We start from the raw sequence: 18855 nt of genomic DNA, 5'->3' as shown, positions 1-18855 counted from the left end.
ACTTTCTTCAAATTACAGGTTTTTAGTACAGGTTTTGATTTGTTTTAAAAACCAGTAGGGAAGGGTGACAGTGTTAAATTCTTTAGCAAATGCCCTAATGGTTGAGTAGTGGAACTTTGAGCTGTAGTCAGATTAATACTTAGATTTTAATAAGCCTTAGTTACGAAAGGATGACTGAATGAAGAATATTTCGGGTTTCTGTGTTTTTCTTTTTTATCTATAAACTGCTAAAAATATTGATTTTAAAAATTACTCATTTTTTGACATTAGATTTAGAAAGGAAGTGCCTAATATTCTTGCTTTTAATGTGCCTTTGGGTATAACTGACGAATTCTTAACACTTTAATGCTTTGCATAGTACCCGGTGCCCAGTCTTTTATTTCTGCATTCTTTTTTAAAATAAATGACTATAAAATCCTCTATTTCCGTTCCATTCATGGTTCCCCCTTAGAAAATCAGGTGTGGTTGGTGAAGTAGGGAACAAGAGGGTGGAAGGTTTCAAGGATGTGGGTGCATCAGTCCAAACTGTCCACGACAGGTCACGGGCTTTGTGAGTGTAGTATCTGTCCAGTGGCCTTCCCTGGCTTACTGAAGAGGGGCTCTTAGATTAGTTTCGAGGGTGGATTAACATTTTTGAATTAATAATTTAGTTTCTGCCTATTATTTAGATGGCTTGAAACAGTAACTTTTTTTTCCCCTAAAAGTAATACACAATCCTTGATTTTCTACAGTGACGGGCAAGCCATGAAGTGAATGATGATGCAATATTTGTTAAAGCAGAAACATGTCATACTTCAGTTCTTATGCTGTAGACATGTTAAGCTTTCCTAAGAGTTCCATCTCATGAGTGGGAGGCAGTGGTGTTGGTGTTGGTAAGGAATGATGGTCTTTCACAAGGTTTTCTATTGATGCGGATTCCACACAGTTCGGAGAAGGCAATGGCACCCGACTCCAGTACTCTTGCCTGGAAAATCCCATGGACAGAGGAGCCTGGTAGGCAGCAGTCCATGGGGTCACGAAGAGTCAGACACGACTGAGCGACTTCACTTTCACTTTTCACCTTCATGCATTGGAGAAGGAAATGGCAACCCACTCCGATATTCTTGCCTGGAGAATCCCAGGGACAGGGGAGCCTGGTGGGCTGCCGTCTAATGGGGTCGCACAGAGTCAGACACGACTGAAGTGACTTAGCAGTAGTAGCCACACAGTTTACCAGGAGTTTGTTTGAGTGACTGAGTAAGGGAGAAACAGCCCAAAGCAAGAGGCTCATAACCTCTAAAATTGTGATGTTGATATTAACTTCATATTAGTATTGACTTCTGTTATTACCCTTTATCCCGAAAAAAATACATAAATATTTTGTTTCCTTTTCAGAATTAGCATTAATCTTACTCCTTTTTGGGGGGAAGTGGGGTAGAAATGTTCTAAATTTGTTTTTAATTTTCTGGGAAGAAGGAGCTTAAGGTGATGTTAGGACAAAATTCCAAATGTCTGTAATTATAAAATAATGAAGTGAGTTTATTGTTCAGATTCTTTGGGTGGAATGTGCTTGGTTGTTGGCGCTGGGCCTACAGAATTACTGTATAACTGGAAATATTACCATGTACAAGAAGTCAGTACTATGTGTGCAAGTACAAATTAATGTGGGTTTTAGGTGTTACTGAGAACTGTCAAGCATTTCACATCTGTTAGGATTTGTGTTTCTGGTTGACCATAGTAACTCACTTGGATTTTTCATTGTCTTTGTAATGGGATGCCCTACAGAGAGCCTTCATTCGGACTTGTGTCTGCTTGGACCCTGCATTTACTTCAACATTGGGCCCTAGAAAGTCACTCACTGTGCTGTGAGTGGAGGGGGCAGTCAGGCCCTTGTTTCAGGTCCTTATCTTCACTTTTGCTGTGTTCTTGACATATAGCTGGTGCTTTGGCTTTTCTTTGAGTATGAAGCATAAAAGGGAAAAACCCCGGAAACCTGGAGCATGTCAGTGGTTAAAGAACAATCTCTGCTGGTGAGAGTTTTATGTAGGGACTTTATTATCAAGTAAACCAAGACCTGGTTGATAGTGCTAATGTTACTGAGGTTACCATGTAATATTACCAGGAGTATAGCATTTAAGCTCACAAGTTTGTGGACGAGAGATGTGATATTGGCATCACTTAGTAGTCATAACTTATACTGTACATCTTCATTCATTTAACATGTATTCAGTAGGAGAAAGACCTGGAGAAATAAAGAACCCATGTTCTAACTTGGGGTATGTTTGTTATATAAGACCTGTTTACCCACACAGTGCTTTGTTCATGTGCCAGCTAGAATTTGTCGTGTTTATGTGTGGGACTCCCATGGAGGCAGGGAAAGGCTGACTCAGAGTAGTGAGGGAAGCTTCCTTGGGCCCGTTACCCACCACCAAGTACTTGGCATTTATTGCTTTGTCAAAACTTATAAGTTGATGGCTAAACTAAAGGGTGATTACAGTAACTTATTTCTCCTGTAATTAGATAAGAACTAAATTATGAAAACTATTATCTTTAAAATTAATTATTTATACCTTTTGGTCTACTCATTGATTAGGGTATTAAGAAACAGTGAAAATGGGCAAAATCTAGGCAGAATGGACTCTCCAAAAATTCTGTCCCTAGGTTAATTGATTGACCATCAAAAAGGACAACTTGTTTATGTATGAATTCTAGTTTTATTTTACATATTAAGTTATAGACTAGTTAGGACTGATTGTTTTCCTGGATGTAGTTCAAATTTGTGGTCTGAAAATTTAATTGGTTTTTAATTAATTAAACGAGTGTTTTAAAACAAAAAGTTGAAGTTCTAGCTGTTAAAACAGTATATTTATGAAAGCCCTTCAAATTTATTAAACTATTGAAACAAAACACTTCAAAATAACATCTATTATTTTTCTTAGCATAAGTGCTGGCTTCAAAATTATTCTGGCCTGTACAGTTGTATAAATTGGTCTATTATAAGTTAGTTGATCCTGGGGAGTCTATTCAGCAATCAGAGATTTCCAGTGTAGTGTGACTGGGAGACTTGGACCTGTGTGTATCAGTGTGGCTCTCAGTTATCTCGTAATGTTAAATCTCAGTGAACCAGCCTGGTCTACCATTTTGCACTTGTTTTGGTTATCCTATCTTTGTAATGCTGGTCTTTGACTTCAGGTAAGTATAGAAAGGGATTTTGACAATTAGCTAAACTACTACTTTTAAAATTTTTGTGGATTTTACTCTTGCAATTTATAGTACAGTTTTATTTTTTCTTTGTCAGACATTGTTTTATCACATTTGGCTTTAATCACTGAAATGCTAGAACTCTTATAAAACTCATGTCTTGTAAAACATGTCTGGCTTTGTAAACCTTCTCCTGGGAGATGCTGACCCCTTCCTTGCTTCATTAAGGCTGCCAGGTGTGACTGCTGTAAGTCTCAAGGAGCCCTTCGGGAGAGGGTGCAGTGGCGTGGCGAGATGAAGCACTTCTGTGACCAGCACTGCCTGTTACGCTTCTACTGCCAGCAGAGCGAGCCCAACATGACGACCCAGAGGGGACCTGAGAACTTACACTACGGTAAGGGTCCCTTCAGGTAGTGACCTGAAAAGCCCACTGAGCAGACCTGGATTCAGGGTGGTGGTAATGAACAGTTGATTTCAGGGTTAGTTTAACATCAGCTTCTGTGGTTTCTCCAGGTGGAAGTGCCTGCAGTGACGTTTTGCAATTTGTTTTTTTACTCTCTTAAAAATTTAATGGTAGTTGATAAAAATAGAGTCTAGTTGGGGTAGAGAGAATCTAAACAGAATTATAACAAAAATTGTTTTAAAAAATTTTCATCTGCCTTGAATAGATAAAGAAGTTTTGGTACATATGTGCAATAGAATATTACTCATCCATAAAAAGGAATGCATTTGAGTCAGTTCTAGAGAAGTGGATGAACCTAGAGCCTGTTATACAGAGTCAAGTAAGTCAGAAAGAGAAAAACAAATATCGTATAATAATACATATATATGGGATCAAAAAATAAGGTACTGGTGAACCTGTTTGCAGGGCAGGAATAGAGATGTAGACACAGAGAACAGACTCTGCACACAGCGTAGGAGGGAGAGGGTGCGACAAATTGCAAGAATAGCATCGAAAACGTGACCATGTGTAAGATAGACAGCTAGTAGAAGTTGCTGTCTAGCACAAGGAGTTCACCCAGCTTCTCTGTAACAACCTAGAGGTTCAGGAGAGAGGGCATGTATTGCTGATGTATGGTAGAAACCAACACAACATTGTAAAGCAGTTATCCTCCAATTAAAAAAAATTTGCCTATTCACTTGCAATTTAAATGAAAACATTTTTCAGCAAATTGTATGTGCTCCAGGGTCGATAGGACAAACAGCAAAACCCTTTAGATGATGTGATTTATTTAAGAGTTAAATCTAAGAAAATAGTATTGCTCCCAAAGCAGTATATACTTTCTAATGGAACAAAAGGGGGAAAGAGTTAATTCCACAACTTAGCTCTGTATTTCAGCTCTCAGAAGAATATGAAATATTTCCATCAGTGACTATTTCAAAAAAATCCATAAAAATTAATGAGAAATATGGATTTAGAAAATCCTGAAGAAAGTGATATTTGTCTTATTTTAAATTTGTTTGTTTTTAGATCAGGGTTGTCAGACGTCCCGAACCAAAATGACAGTAAGTATTGCTTAAGTAAAGTGCTAAATACTGACTTTTATAGTGTGGGCATAAAAAGTAATTAGTCCATTTTAATCTGATTATAATAATAAAAGATTTTTTTTTTTTTACTTACCTGTTGAGATGGTTGAAGTATTCATATTCTGTTGAATTACCCAAAATAAAAACAGGTCTTTTTCTGCCTGCTGAGGGACACAAAGGTGGATTAGTTGTGGCCCTCACCCACGTCGGGCGAGATGACACATGAATACTCGTGTCCCTGGGCAAGAGTAGTGGAGCGTTTGCAGTGGGCGAGCGTGTGTGGTCCGACGGCTGTGACAGAGCTTCTGAACAGCCAAGCAGAAGGTTGCCAGTGGACGACGATGAGCCGGAGGAATGTGGTGTGCAGAGGTGTGCACGTTTGTCCAGACCGCTCCCTGAGGCTGAGCTCGGAGGGGCCTGAGGTGGAGTTCTGGGGAGCCGGGGCAGGGTGGGCCAGCCAGCGCCCCTCAGACAGGATGGGGTCTGTGCTGGGGGCCAGGACAGCATAGTCAGTGGAATCGTCCCATGCTCACCAGCCACTTGGTCCACGCTGAGGAGTGTAAAGATGGTTGCTTCCTGTTGGTCCTCTTCGTGCAGCCATAAGGCAACTCCCAAGCTTGTTTCCAAGCTTTTGACCAAGGTTTCAAGACACCCCTTCACCTGCACCGAGGCGAATGAATACTTGTCTCTTCCAACAGCCCCGAGACCTTCTCACGGGAAGATGGGAGGACAGAGGGGGTGTGACCTGGGGGGAGCTGAGCCTTGCAGCGTCACGCTCTGCCGTCCGGAGTCCTCCCCACTTAGTCCTGTGAGTTCTGGGAGCCTTAGTTCCCTGCTGAGGAGTGTCAGAGGATGAGAGTCAGCTGTATAGTTGGGGGCAAGTCACTTCTTGGTTCTCTGTGTGACTTTACCCTCGTTTGTAAGTGGGGCTTTGTTCCTTGTGGTGGAACCTCCTCAGGATCATTACAAAGAGCGCTGAGACAGAGGCCTGCATCAGGGAACTGCTGGGGCCCTGACTTCAGAACTCTTCACTCTGTCACCTCTCCCAGCCGTGCATCGTCTGAGCCTCAGTTCCCTCATCTGTAAAACGGGAGGAGAAAACACCTGCTGCCCATGTGGTGCTGAGAGGGTTAGAGGGCTCATGTCATAAGGTGCTGCAAGGGTGCTGTGCATGGAGTCCCGCCCATGGGAGCTGTTGTATATAACAGAAGCTGCAGCCAGAAGCTGTGCCTGCCAACAACAGCACGTGTTTTCTCAGAGTTCTGGGGCTTCCAGCAGACCCAGGGCCTAGCGAGGGCCTCTTCCTGCTTCCTCTTCCCGTCTTGCCATGTGTCCTTATGGGAGGGGAGGGGCTGTGGGGGCCCTTCTGTGAGGGCCCCAAGCCCATTCATGACCTTACCGCCTTCCAAAGGCCATGCCTTCAGGTGCCATCCATTTGGGGTTCCATCTCAGTGTGAAGTTTAGGGGACACAGACACCCAGCCCTGTAGCAGACACTCAGGAGGTGTGGTGGCTGTCGTCATTGTAGTCTTCATTATTGGGGGTCCTTCAGCATTCGTTTTCAATAGGTATAGACCTTGCCTGTTGACTAGCAGGAAAGGAAGGAACTTTTACCAGGTGACCAAGTTTAGTTGACATGGTGCCCTGTTTGTAGAGTGACAGGAGTGGAGCACGGGTGACCAGGACGTCTTGACTTGGACCCCTGGTTCATAAGGGGCTTTGAGAGCATTTCTCTGTTCAGACCCAACTTGCCTGGGTTTGGTGCCCACATTTTTTCTGTCGCTCTCCCCATAGCACCTTTGTTTCTGCCTTTAGGGACAGGGCTTCAGCTTCCTTTACAGAGTGTGTGCGTGTGTGCGCATGTGTGTGCATGTGTGTGTAATGTGAACAGGCTGAAGCATCTGATAGACTATTGATATATGTTTCTAAAATTACCCTGAAACACACAGCTTAAGGTTTAATAGCATTTATGGTAATTCTTTTCATCAATTTTCTTTTCAGAGTTAGTACCACATTAACCGTTTATGCAGTAGAAAAAGCCAGAGTATCAGAAAGCCATAATAATTTCAATAATTTTTTTCTTTCTCAAAAAGAGCCTAATTATTTTAAAATACTGGGTTAACAACCTTGCTTTTTCACTCAGGAGTGAGACTTGTCTCTTATATTTTTAAAAATTTTGCTGTGGGGACTTACTGGCAGTCCACTGGTTAAGACCCCACACTTCCCAATGGGGTGGGTGCAGGTTCACACCCTGGTGGAGAGCTAAGACCCCACATGCTGCAGGACCAGACAGTGTGCTGTGGTGTCTTGACGAGCAGATCTGTAGAGGGGTAATTACCGCTCTTTGCCGATAGTTGGGGTAGGTTCACATTGGTTCCATGTGTGTTCCCTCCACTGGAACACATTAGATATTTTTTAATAGCAAAAGCAGTAAAAATTCGAGGCAGAAATAAAATGTCTCTCTTTGTTTCTCTGTAGGGTTCAGCACCACCCCCTTCTCCAACCCCCAACAAGGAGATGAAGAACAAGGCAGTTCTGTGCAAACCTTTGACTATGACCAAGGCGACCTACTGCAAACCCCACATGCAGAGCAAGTCCTGTCAGACAGGTGACCCAGGCCCTGCCCTTGAGTGACATCCATAATCTTTTCAGCAGTGGCTTCAGAGTAGACGTGTTGGGTTGTTTTGTCACTTTCTGTTGATTTTGCTTCTCTGGTTCTAGACATGCCTTCAGAATACAGCATATCATTTACAGTCATTAATAAAGATCAGTCTCTACAAAGGCGTGCAAGTTATGTCACCAGTGATCTGGTTTCCTTGGGGGCCAGGGCTCACTGAAGTTAAGTGAGCTCCTCTGAGAATACCATCTCTTTGAGTGTGATCTGTAACCATAACTATTCTGTTTCCTTGTCAGAGTGAGTTGAAATCATTCAAACCTGTATTTTCACCAAATTTAAATGTTAGCTGTATTCTGTTGTTTAAGTAAACCTTTTTGAGGGGAGTGTGAGGGGAGTGTGCCGGGGTGTCTGGAACCATATTATATTTCAAAAAATGTTTTCTTTCTTGTTAAAAAACAAGTCTAGGGACTTCCCTGTGGTCCAGGGGTTAGGACTCCCCACTTCCACTGCAGAAGCTAAGATTCCCACATGCAGTGCTTTCTATAAGTTAGAATGGCTACTGCATTCAGTTTTGTTGTTTTTAACTTAACTAATTTTGTGAAAACTGGGCATTTTTTTAAATGGGTACTCAGGGCACCCTGAGCAGCTGGGTGGGTGGCGGTTGAGGCTGGTTGCTCCCTGACTGCCTTCTGTGTCCCCAGATGGCGACTGGAGGACGGAGTACGTGCCTGTGCCCATCCCTGTGCCCGTGTACGTCCCAGTGCCCATGCACATGTACAGCCAGAGCATCCCTGTGCCCACCACCGTGCCTGTGCCCGTAAGTCACACTGCATGGGCTCCCCCCCACCAAACGTGTGGGCTCAGTGGGCAAGCATGAGGCGTGGCTGCTTCTGACCTTCACTTGGATCTGGTGGAGGCTCTGCCAAGGGTTGCTGCTGCTGCTAAGTCACTTCAGTCATATCCGACTCTGTGCGACCCCATAGACGGCAGCCCAACCGGCTCCCCCATCCCTGGGATTCTCCAGGCAAGAACACTGGAGTGGGTTGCCATTTCCTTCTCCAATGCATGAAAGTGAAAAGTGAAACTGAAGTCGCTCAGTCATGTCCGACTCTTCGTGACCCCATGGACTGCAGCCTACAGGCTCCACCATCCATGGGATTTTCCAGGCAAGAGTACTGGAGTGGGGTGCCATCGCCTTCTCCTTGCCAAGGGTTACTCTGTGTTTAATTAGGTATTAGGTAAATAGTTCCAACTGATGTCTGCTTTGCATATACTATGTTTTGTATTCGTGTTTGTTTTAGAAGAAAGTAAGATTTGTGAGCCAGAAGGTTCACACATGGTATGGAGCCACATAAAGATGTTGTCACGTGCACTGCTGGGTCCCTGTGCAGGGTGTGGCTGCTGGAGGCCTCTGGTGATGGCAGTAACCTCAGAAATTAATTTTTACTTCAAAAAGTAGCTGCCTGTATTTGGGGCTTTCCTTGTGACTTTCCAAAGCTTCTAAGAAATCCAGTATTATGAAGTAGATCACATGTCAGAGTAATTTTTAATTTAGAAAAATACCTTATAAGTGAGTGAGCCTGATAGTAGGTCCTCTGTTCCCTTAGGTGCCAGTCCCTGTGTTTCTCCCTGCCCCCCTGGACAGTGGTGAGAAGACTGCTGTGCCCGAAGAGCTGAAAAGCACAGGTTCTTCAGATGCCCTGGGCACAGAGCTGCTGACCATGACGGACATGACTGAGGACGAGGGGAAGGCGGAAGGCGCCGACCTCCACAGTGAGCTCCCCACTGCCCAGGGTGGGCAGAGCGGGTGGGGGTCTGGGCTGGCCCCTCACTGAACTTCAGCCTGGGGGGGTGTGGGGGATGCACTGCTGCAGAGGTGATTGCAGGTTGAGACCCACGTCAGATCTGCAGTTGCTCTGTGATGCCAAGCCCACGTTCAAGCCCAGCAATTTATAACCTATTTCAAACAGTCTCTTTTAATGGTTGACAAGATTTGGTTTTTAAAATCAAATCTAAATTAATGCTTGTTTCAGTGGGTGAGCTCAGACACAAAACTGACTTTATAGTAGGTTTTATAAATATCCAAACTGTTATTTTATGATGGTTATCCCCAGTTTTGTTTTATTCATTTATACTAAGAAAGTAAGTTGGATTATTTAAACCAGGGCTTGTGTTAGGGCAGTGCTGGCCAGATGGGGTAGCTGGATACGTGTGTGCTGGATGCTTCTGTGTCTGAGCACGTTTCTCCATGTTCGTCCTCCCGTTCCCCTCACCCAGAGTGCCGCGCTGTGTCAGCATGAATCCCTCCTAGAAAGGCTGTTATTTTGTACAACTTTTGTTTCCAGTGTGCGCCATGTCTGTTTCCCACCGCACCCTGAATTCAGTAAGATGCCGTTCTCAGTGGGTTTCAGTACAAAAGTGTTTAAAACAACTATTCAAAACATTAGAAGGCAATTGTAAATAAGCATGTATTGAATGATGTAGAAAACCTAGGTCACAATTCAGAAAGAATGTTGAAAATTCCAGTTGTCTGTGCTCATAAGTTTATTTTTGACCAGAGATTGCTCTTAGAAATACTCTATAGAGTTGTTTACTCTTAAAACATGCTTTTTCTCTTTGTAGAGGCACAGTGAAAACTTACAGGATTGAAAGTTTTTGTGTATTCATGATTATCTAATTTAAAGCTTATAGTAGCTTACATTTGAAGGTAGATGCATGCTCTTTCCTTTTGTGATAAATTAAAGATTCTTATTTTGCATTTATAATTAAGTAGCTTTTCCCAGATTAAATATCAGTATTGTTGCAGTTTTCTGTTTTGTTTTCTGATGATACTACGGCTTGATTACAGATGTCATTATTGAAACGGACATAATTGGTTCTGACCTCTTGAAGAGTGCTGAGCCGGAGACCCAGTCCAGCATGCCCGATGTGCCATATGAGCCAGACTTGGATATTGAAATAGACTTTCCCAGAGGTACTGAGCATGCAGTTTTGCTCTTGGAGTATGAAGTGTGTTTCTAGACTTTAGCTATGGTGTCATCATTGTGGTTATGAAACAATCTCGTGTTCGTGTCATTGCCTGTACTGTTATTTGTCTTTTTCATGCAAATAAAACTCAACAGTTTTCTTCCAAAAGGAAGCACATGTTGAATTGTAGGAGCGTAATTAACAGGATTTCCCAGAGCCTTAAAAACCTTAAAACTATTTCATTATAGGAACTTTTAGAGATAAAGAATAAAGAAGTGTTTGGCGTCTTTTTAAAAATTTAAATAAAATATTGATAGTATTTTTCTTAAAACCTTTTTGAAAATTGAGTTAACCTTCACAGGGAATAAAGATGTTTTTAGGTCTTTTGTTGTAAAAGAAGTGTGTTCTGTTTTTCATTATTTTCTTAATCTACTTAAGGCCAGTGAGTGTACTGAATAGGATGTAAAGCGTTTAACTTTGGAAAAGATGTAATAGCTTGAAATAGATTTGTGCTGAGATCATGTAGATATTGTAATTGAATTTCAGGTTTTAGTAATTTTTCTATCACACATTCTGTGAAATTCCATGTTGATGTGCATTATACGTGTGTTTTAAGAGTCTAAACAGATGTTATCAGATCTCATAGATCAGGTTAGGTAGAGAAATGGTTCTTCAGCCAGCACAGGCTGCCCTGTGCGTGGTATTGTGCAGAGTCAGGGATTGGTCCTTTTGTTGGTTGAGTTTATGTGATGCAAGCCTGTGCTATTATGTTTGGAGTGAAAGTTCTTCTGATTTGATTGTCAGCTGCTGAGGAGCTTGACATGGAAAATGAGTTTTTATTACCACCCGTTTTTGGAGAAGAATATGAGGAACAGCCTAGACCTCGATCTAAAAAAAAGGTATGAATCGTGATGGTGTTCTTGTACTCACATCACATCTGTGTGAGTAGTGAGTTTCAGTTGTACACCAGAATATGGGAAGATACTTCCTTTTCCAGGATTAAAATGGCTTAAAGGTAAAATTATTATTACTTCATTTCTAAGTAAGGGATCTTCTGTTCGAGTTGTACCTTCAAAGAAGAGTGAGTATCATTGCAACTGAGCTTTTATTTTTAATTTTTATCTTGATTAAAGGCTGACATACTTTATACAAAAGTAAATTCACTACTTTTACAGCAGTTGATACTGTTTTTCCCCCCTGTGACTTTTGGTGAGGTTGAAGTTCACAGTTGGTTATGTTTGGTCTCTGTGAAGCCGTCTAGCACATAGGAAGATGTGCTGGAGAATTCAGTCATTCAGGGCTCTCAGACCTAAACAAACGAACAGGTATCATTGTTCTGAAAGTTTTATTAACAACTTGCTGTATTTCTGGTTTCCAGCATAAAGCAAGATCTAAATAAAAGAAAAAGATGACTTTCAAAAATTTATCTTTACATAAAGAAAGGAAAAATTGAAAGAGGAATGAGACTTGTGGTAGAATGAAATGGGACTTTTACTTGACACCACACACAGAAATGAACTCAGAGTGAGTCAGAGACCTGGATGTAAGAACTAGAACTCTGGGAAGAAACAGAGGCCTAAATCTTGTTTAACTGTGTCAGGCATAGTTTCTTAGATCTGACACCAAAAGCTCAGGAACAAGAGGGAAAATAGGAGAATTGGATTATATCCAAATTTCAAGTTTTTGTGTGGCAAACAGTACATCAGGGAAGCAGGAGGAACTGAGTTATTCCCTAAGGTGGAGCCTGGGAGAAGTTCTTTAGTTCTCTCTTACATAAATATTTGGAATCCTCTTACTTCAGATCTTTAGTTTATTATTTGTGTCTTTATTATCTCATCATCAGTCACTCTCACAGCAAAAGTTAATATGATTTTGTTATACAAAGTAATTTATGCAGAAATACAGCATTCTTGGAGAGAGATTTCATATTGTAGGTAGCTGTTCTCAAATCAGAAGTTCCAGTCAGCTCTCTGTAATATGCATTTGTTGAGAGATGGTTTACTTAAAGTCGTGAGATAAATAGGCTTAAGGAAGAGAAGATGTGACTATGGTGTTTCATGACCAGGGCACCAAGAGGAAGGCGGTGTCAGGGTACCAGTCTCACGATGACAGCTCTGACAATTCCGAGTGCAGCTTCCCTTTCAAGTACGCGTATGGGGTCAATGCTTGGAGACACTGGGTCCGGACGAGGCGGCTCGAGGAAGACCTTCTGGTGTTAGACGGGCTGACACCTCGTAAGTACTCTGGTTCTGTCTTCACTGGTTCCTGTTTAAGATCAAGCTTTTTGTTATCCACCACCTTTGAATAGGATGACTGGAACTTAAAATACATTTGAATTCTTATAGAATAAAGATTTCAGGAGGTTTCTTAATCTTCAGACAGTAAAATTTCTTTTCTTAGCTAAGTCAGTGAAGTTGAAAGAGGATCTGCTCTCTCACACCACGGCTGAGCTGGACTACGGCCTGGCCCACTTTGTCAATGAGATCCGAAGGCCCAATGGGGAGAGCTACGCACCCGATAGCATCTACTATCTCTGCCTTGGAATTCAGGAGGTCAGTAATTCCACAGCTCTGAAATACAATGTTGTTAAGGAAGGTTGTTATGGCAGTGCTTCTAGAGAAAAATGTTTTCTTCTAAGATATTATGTAACGTAAGGATTTATTGGCTTACCAAGCAAGGCAAAGATAATTTACTTAAAATAGGGTTTTTGTTGTTCAGTTGCTAAGTTGTGTTATACTCTTTTCAACCCTGTGGACTACAGCACACCAGGGTCCCTTGTCCTTCAGGATCTCTAGGAGTTTTCTCAAATTTATGTCCATTGAGTCAGTGTTGCTATCTAACCATCTCATCCTCTGCCATCCTCTTCTCCTTTTGCCTTCAGTGTCTGCCAACATCAGGGTCTTTTCCAGTGAGTTAGCTCTTGCATCAGGTGACCAAAGTATTGGAGCTTCAGCATCAGCCCTTCCAGTGAATATTCAGGGTTGATTTCCTTTAGGATTGACTGGTTTGATCTCCTTGCAGTCCATGGGACTCTCAAGAGTCTTCTCCAGCACAATTCCAAAGCATCAGTTCTTCAGCATTCAGCCTTCTTTATGGTCCGACTCGCATATCCGTACATGACTACTAGAAAAACCATAGCTTTTTTGGCAAAGTGATGTCTCTGCATTTTAATAGGCTGTCTAGGTTTGTTGTAGCTTTCCTTCTAAGAAGCAAGTGTCTTTTAATTTCATGGATGCAGTCACTGTCCATAGTAATTTTGGAGCCCAGGAAAATAAAATCTTGTCACTGCTTTCACTTTTTCCTTTTCTGTTTTGCCATGAGGTGATGGGACCAGATGCCATCATCTTAGTTTTTTTGTATGATGAGTTTCGAGACCGCTTTTTCACTCTCCTTTTTCACCCTCATTAAGAGGCTCTTTAGTTCCTCTTCACTTTCTGCCATTATAGTGGTATCATCTGCCTGTCTGAGGTTGTTGATATTTCTCCTGGCAATCTTTAATTCCAGCTTGTGATTTATCCAGCCTGGCATTTCGTATGATGTACTCTGCATATGATTTAAATAAGCAAGGTGACAATATATATAGCCTTGACGTACTCCTTCCCCAATTTTGAACCAGTCAATTGTTCCATGTCCAGTTCTAATTGTTGCTTCTTGACCCCCATACAGATTTCTTAGGAGACAAGTAAGGTAGTCTGGTATTCCCGTCTCTTTCAGAATTTTCCAGTTTGTTGTGATCCACATAATCAAAGGCTTTGGTGTAGTCAATGAAGCAGAAGTAGATGTTTTTCTGGAATTCCCTTGCTTTTTCTGTGATCTAATGAATGTTGGCAATTTGCTCTCTGGTTACTCTGCCTCTTCGAAACCCACCTTGTACATCTGAAAGTTCTTGTTTCACATTCTATTGAAGCTTAGCTTGAAGGATTTTGAGCATAACCTTGCTAGCATGTGAAATGAGAGCAATTGTATGGTAGTTTGAACATTCTTTGGCATTGCCCTTCTTTGGGATTGGAATGAAAACTGACCTTTTTGAAAATACTAGGGAATTGTAAAGGATTTTCTTAGCTGCTCTGTGTATAGTTTTGTATAATTTACCTCCACCATTGGTTTATTTTTTATGCATCTTAGGTGATTACTAATGGATTTTCAACATGCATCTTCAGTGACTTATTATCGCCCTTCATATCTTCATGCCCCATTACACACATGACACTCTCATGCTGTGTATGGTCCTGGTTCCCACCTCCCAGGCTTTGTGCTCGTCCCATGTTTCCCTTATACTTTATTTTTACTCATTGGAGATGGACTTTGGTGTTTACATCATTCTTTAACAACTCTCACTGTTAAGGATTGTCATAGGAAGCGATAAGATTCATAAGTTTGCAGTGACTTGAGGAGAGTGGAGCATAGAGAGCCTCTCGGGCCGCTCAGCGAGGCCATCACAGGTGTGGGAAGCCAGCCCCCGCCCCAAGCCCCAACCTGCATCCCCTGGACCCTGTATGTAGTAGTGGAGCCACCTGCTGTGTTCTTACCTGACAGACTGACAGCTCTCATCCTTTTACATCCTGAGTTCTTAGGTGTATACCTCAGCTTGGAGTGTTTTCAGGAACAGATTAATTGGTAACTTAACGTTTCTTTCATTTTCTAAGTATATAGATAAAGATAATTTCTGATTTTATAAGTGTGCTAATAGACATATAAGGCGTTTATTTTTTTCTTAGGAAATAAAGAGTATAAGTGATATACAATTAGTTGATTCTCCTTCAAGGTGTGTTTTTTTTTTTTTTTTTCCTTTTCAGTACTTGTGTGGTAGTAATCGAAAAGACAACATATTTATTGATCCAGGATACCAGACATTTGAGCAAGAATTGAATAAGATACTCCGAAGTTGGCAACCAAGCATACTTCCAGACGGTAATGCTCCTTTAAATACAGTAGCAGTGACTTTCTGCTGGGATCTCCTTGTTTTTATAGAAAGTGTGGCTAAAATTAAGAAATAATTTAAATTAGAGAGTACTTATTTATGAATGTATCAGATCATCCTTTGTTGAATTAGAACTGAATGTGATTGATATCTAGTGTTTATGAAGAACTTTGTAATAAATGTGACTCAATTTCTCTAGAATAAGAAATAAACTGGATGTTTGTTTCTTAAGCCCTTTAGTAGAGATTCTGATATAAATTTCTCTTAGAAACCTGTTTTAGACGTATAAAGAAAACTTGTTTGCATGGAAATGACCTATTTTTTTTCAGGATTTCTACAGATTTAAATCCCCTTCTGACCACAGTCTGCTCGTCACCTGGAAGACCAGGAGCAGACCCCAGGCCTGGCCCCAGGGTCTAGTTGTGTAGTGTGTTATGGTTCTGGCTCTGTGTTGTTTCAGAGCCGTGTAGGGGATGCTGAAATTCATTCTAGTTGCCCTGGAGTGAATGGAGGATTGGATTAGGTCTGTTCTTGAATTAACTATCTGTTCCTAGACGGTTACAGGAAAACTGTTTATTGTAATTCTTTAAAAATATTTCTCTCTATTTAAGGGTCAATATTTTCTCGAGTTGAAGAAGATTATCTCTGGAGGATAAAACAGCTAGGATCACACTCTCCAGTAGCTCTTCTGAACACCCTGTTCTACTTTAACACTAAGTATTTTGGCCTGAAAACAGTGGAACAGCACTTACGGCTTTCCTTTGGCACTGTGTTTAGGCACTGGAAAAAAAACCCTTTAACCATGGAAAATAAAGCCTGTCTTCGGTACCAAGTGTCTTCCTTGTGCGGAACAGATAGTGAAGGTAGTGTAACCAGTCTCGTTTGGGATTGGCTGTGGCAGGGATAGCTGCTTCTTGCCTGACTAGAGGCCACATAGGTCCCTTGTTAAGAACTCAAGGACTGTCGCTTCCATAAGATAAGACAGCCCATGTCATGTTAAAATTAGGAATTACCAGAAGCCACAGCTTCTGACTCTGAGCACACCCGGTCCCATCCTTTGGTGTAAGAGCAGTGGGAATGAACACAGTGAGTCGGGTCACCTTTCTTGAAGGCTGGTCGTAGAGAGTTTATGTGATTTTTATTTCTTAAGATAAAATTACTACTGGAAAAAGAAAACATGAAGATGATGAGCCAGTATTTGAACAAATTGAAAATACAGCCAATCCTTCTAGATGTCCTGTGAAAATGTTTGAATGCTACTTGTCTAAGAGGTGAGTATTTATGATACTTGATTTTTTTAAATGGTAGCAACAGTTAGGTGCTGTGAATTTATCATTACCAAGAGGTGACTTTTTTTCATTGATCCTTTTTAAAATTTTTCTCTTTTCTTATTTCAATTGTGTTTTTAGTCCTGTTATTATAAAGCACCCAGCTTGTATCTCCTAAGCATATGTTAAGAAATTGCTCTCTACTAAGGAAGTTATTGCTGTTGTAGAGGGTGAGACAGTAAACAGTGTAAAGTTTGGGGGCTGTGAGTCTCTCTTGCAGCCAGTGAAATTTTTAGAGATCACAAATTATTTTATGCTTGTTCATTATTTTATATATGTACCCTCTAATTTTTAAAAGGTAAACATGAACTCAGAATGTATTTTCTTAGGTAATCAGTTTTATAAACTGTCCCCAGGTTAGCTGTCAAGAACCATAAAAACAGTAATGTCACCTCTAGGATGATTATTTTTAATAATTAGTATTTCAGGTGGTTTTGGGTAGCCCTCTGTGGCTACACCAGTATTTGGATCTTCCAATCATATTTTATTCTGTCTCTGGAACTGGGATGAATCTTGAAGTATTATAATTGGCGGTGCTTTACTTGTTTAATGGCAGTATTAAAATAATGATTAAAAATAATGTTTCTATCGATGGTGTCTTGGTTTCAGTGAAATACAGAATTTAAATTATGGTGGGAAAATACTCTTATTATAGAAATTAACTTTCAGAATGTCTCAAGTGATAGAATATTTAATGTAGTTAATCATGCATGTGGTCTGCCCATATAATGTGGTAATGGTAGCAGAATTATTCTTAAAATAAAAAAATAAGTTGTGAGGAATTTTGTATACATACTGTGAAATTGACTTTCTTCTTTCTTCCAAAGTCCGCAGAATCTTAATCAGAGAATGGATGTTTTTTATTTGCAACCAGAATGCTCTAGCTCTGCAGACAGCTCTGTCTGGTACACATCCGCCTCACTGGACCGAAACACCTTGGAAAACATGCTTGTACGGGTTCTTTTAGTAAAAGATATTTATGATAAAGACAATTACGAACTGGATGAAGACACAGACTAAAAAAAGGAAGGATTCAGAAGCAGTCAGGATAACAGCATTAGGCAGTCATGCTGCTAGATCTTCATTATGGAAACATTTCAGGTTTACTCCTCCTGTTCTGGGTTTTGTAGCAGTGCACCCACACCGGGTACTACCATGTAAATAATCTGTGAGTGAAGTTGCCATTATTCTATGTAGTGGTTTTAGGATACTTACAAATACATTCAAATTCTTTTTTTTTTATTATTATTTATTTGATTAGGTATGTTTGTAACTTTTTACATTACAAAATATGAATGAGAATGTGCCATGTATAATTTTTTCTTGTAGTAAGAAACATCCATATTGCACCACTCTGCTGTTGCAAAGCTTCCTGGAAAGGGGGCTCTTCTGCTGGGTTTCTGACCAGATGGTTGTGTGTGGGGAGCACCTACTAAAAGTTTAGAACTTGCAGTGTCTTTCAGAATTTTTAAAATAAACTGTAAACTAATGGGCTGGGGTTTTTGTTTTGTTTTTCTGGGGGTTTTGTTTGTTTGATTTATGCTTTAGTTCCTAAAGCCTTACAAGCTTATGTAGAGAGATACCATCTTTTGTACCAAAAACAGATGAGGGAATGCTGTTGATCCTGGTGTGGATGCTGGTGAACTGTTACATGAGTCCATACTGCAGGCTGACCTCTCTGTTCCCCGTATTAAAACCTTGGTGTCCTTTCCTCACTGGTGGCTTTCTGTAGCATCCCAAGCAATAATAATTATATATACACACACACATACATATACATATACACACTTGTATATATATGTGTGTGGGTGTATGTGTGTACATTCATGTACACACACACACACACATATAAAAGATGATGTTAATATGTCCTAGAGACATTTTCTTTGTAAAAACATCTGATGAAAATATAAAATTCTGTTTTTTATGTCAACCCTAAGTACCCCTTCACTATATAGGCATTGGTTTTCCTCTGTCCTTGAGGACACAGATCACGTTTGGGTCCCTGGATAGGACTCTGTAGCTTTAAAACTTTATGAGGATTCTTGTACCTGCCCTCATGCTAGGTAAAATTATGTTCAGAAATGCCACTCCTGAGACCGTCATTATGGAAGAGAGTGAGTTGAAATAAGATAGGAGCCGTTTCACTCTGAGGATTAGCAGTACAATGACTCTGCCAGTTCAGGTGATTGGAGGGCAGAGAAGGAGACTGGATCAAGTGTATCTCGAAGGAAATCACGTTCCATGTTAGACTGTTTGGCTTTTACATCTTAATTACTTCTTATAGAAGATTGCATTAAAAAACTTTATACTGCC

The 18855-nt window shown here is 40.8% G+C and overlaps 1 protein-coding gene across 2 annotated transcripts in view; it reads left to right on the top strand.

Annotated features, from left to right (window-relative positions):
• The window catches only part of ZMYM2 (zinc finger MYM-type containing 2), a 64310-nt gene extending 45455 nt beyond the window's left edge, over positions 1-18855 (top strand). For both annotated transcript variants that reach the window (XM_055542587.1, XM_055542589.1), the window contains 13 exons: positions 3409-3574; positions 4652-4686; positions 7185-7314; positions 8025-8140; positions 8931-9096; positions 10172-10297; positions 11095-11189; positions 12356-12524; positions 12691-12842; positions 15087-15201; positions 15823-16074; positions 16362-16482; positions 17367-18855. In XM_055542587.1, the coding sequence (XP_055398562.1) occupies positions 3409-3574; positions 4652-4686; positions 7185-7314; positions 8025-8140; positions 8931-9096; positions 10172-10297; positions 11095-11189; positions 12356-12524; positions 12691-12842; positions 15087-15201; positions 15823-16074; positions 16362-16482; positions 17367-17559 (1836 nt within the window). In that variant the 3' untranslated portion in view covers positions 17560-18855. The remainder of the gene's footprint in view (positions 1-3408; positions 3575-4651; positions 4687-7184; positions 7315-8024; positions 8141-8930; positions 9097-10171; positions 10298-11094; positions 11190-12355; positions 12525-12690; positions 12843-15086; positions 15202-15822; positions 16075-16361; positions 16483-17366) is intronic.

This window comes from Bubalus kerabau, chromosome 12, assembly GCF_029407905.1.
Source record: "Bubalus kerabau isolate K-KA32 ecotype Philippines breed swamp buffalo chromosome 12, PCC_UOA_SB_1v2, whole genome shotgun sequence".
Taxonomy (NCBI): Eukaryota; Metazoa; Chordata; class Mammalia; order Artiodactyla; family Bovidae; genus Bubalus; species Bubalus kerabau.
The sequence above is the reverse complement of the archived record's forward strand: the minus strand, read 5'-3'. Positions and strand labels throughout refer to the sequence as shown.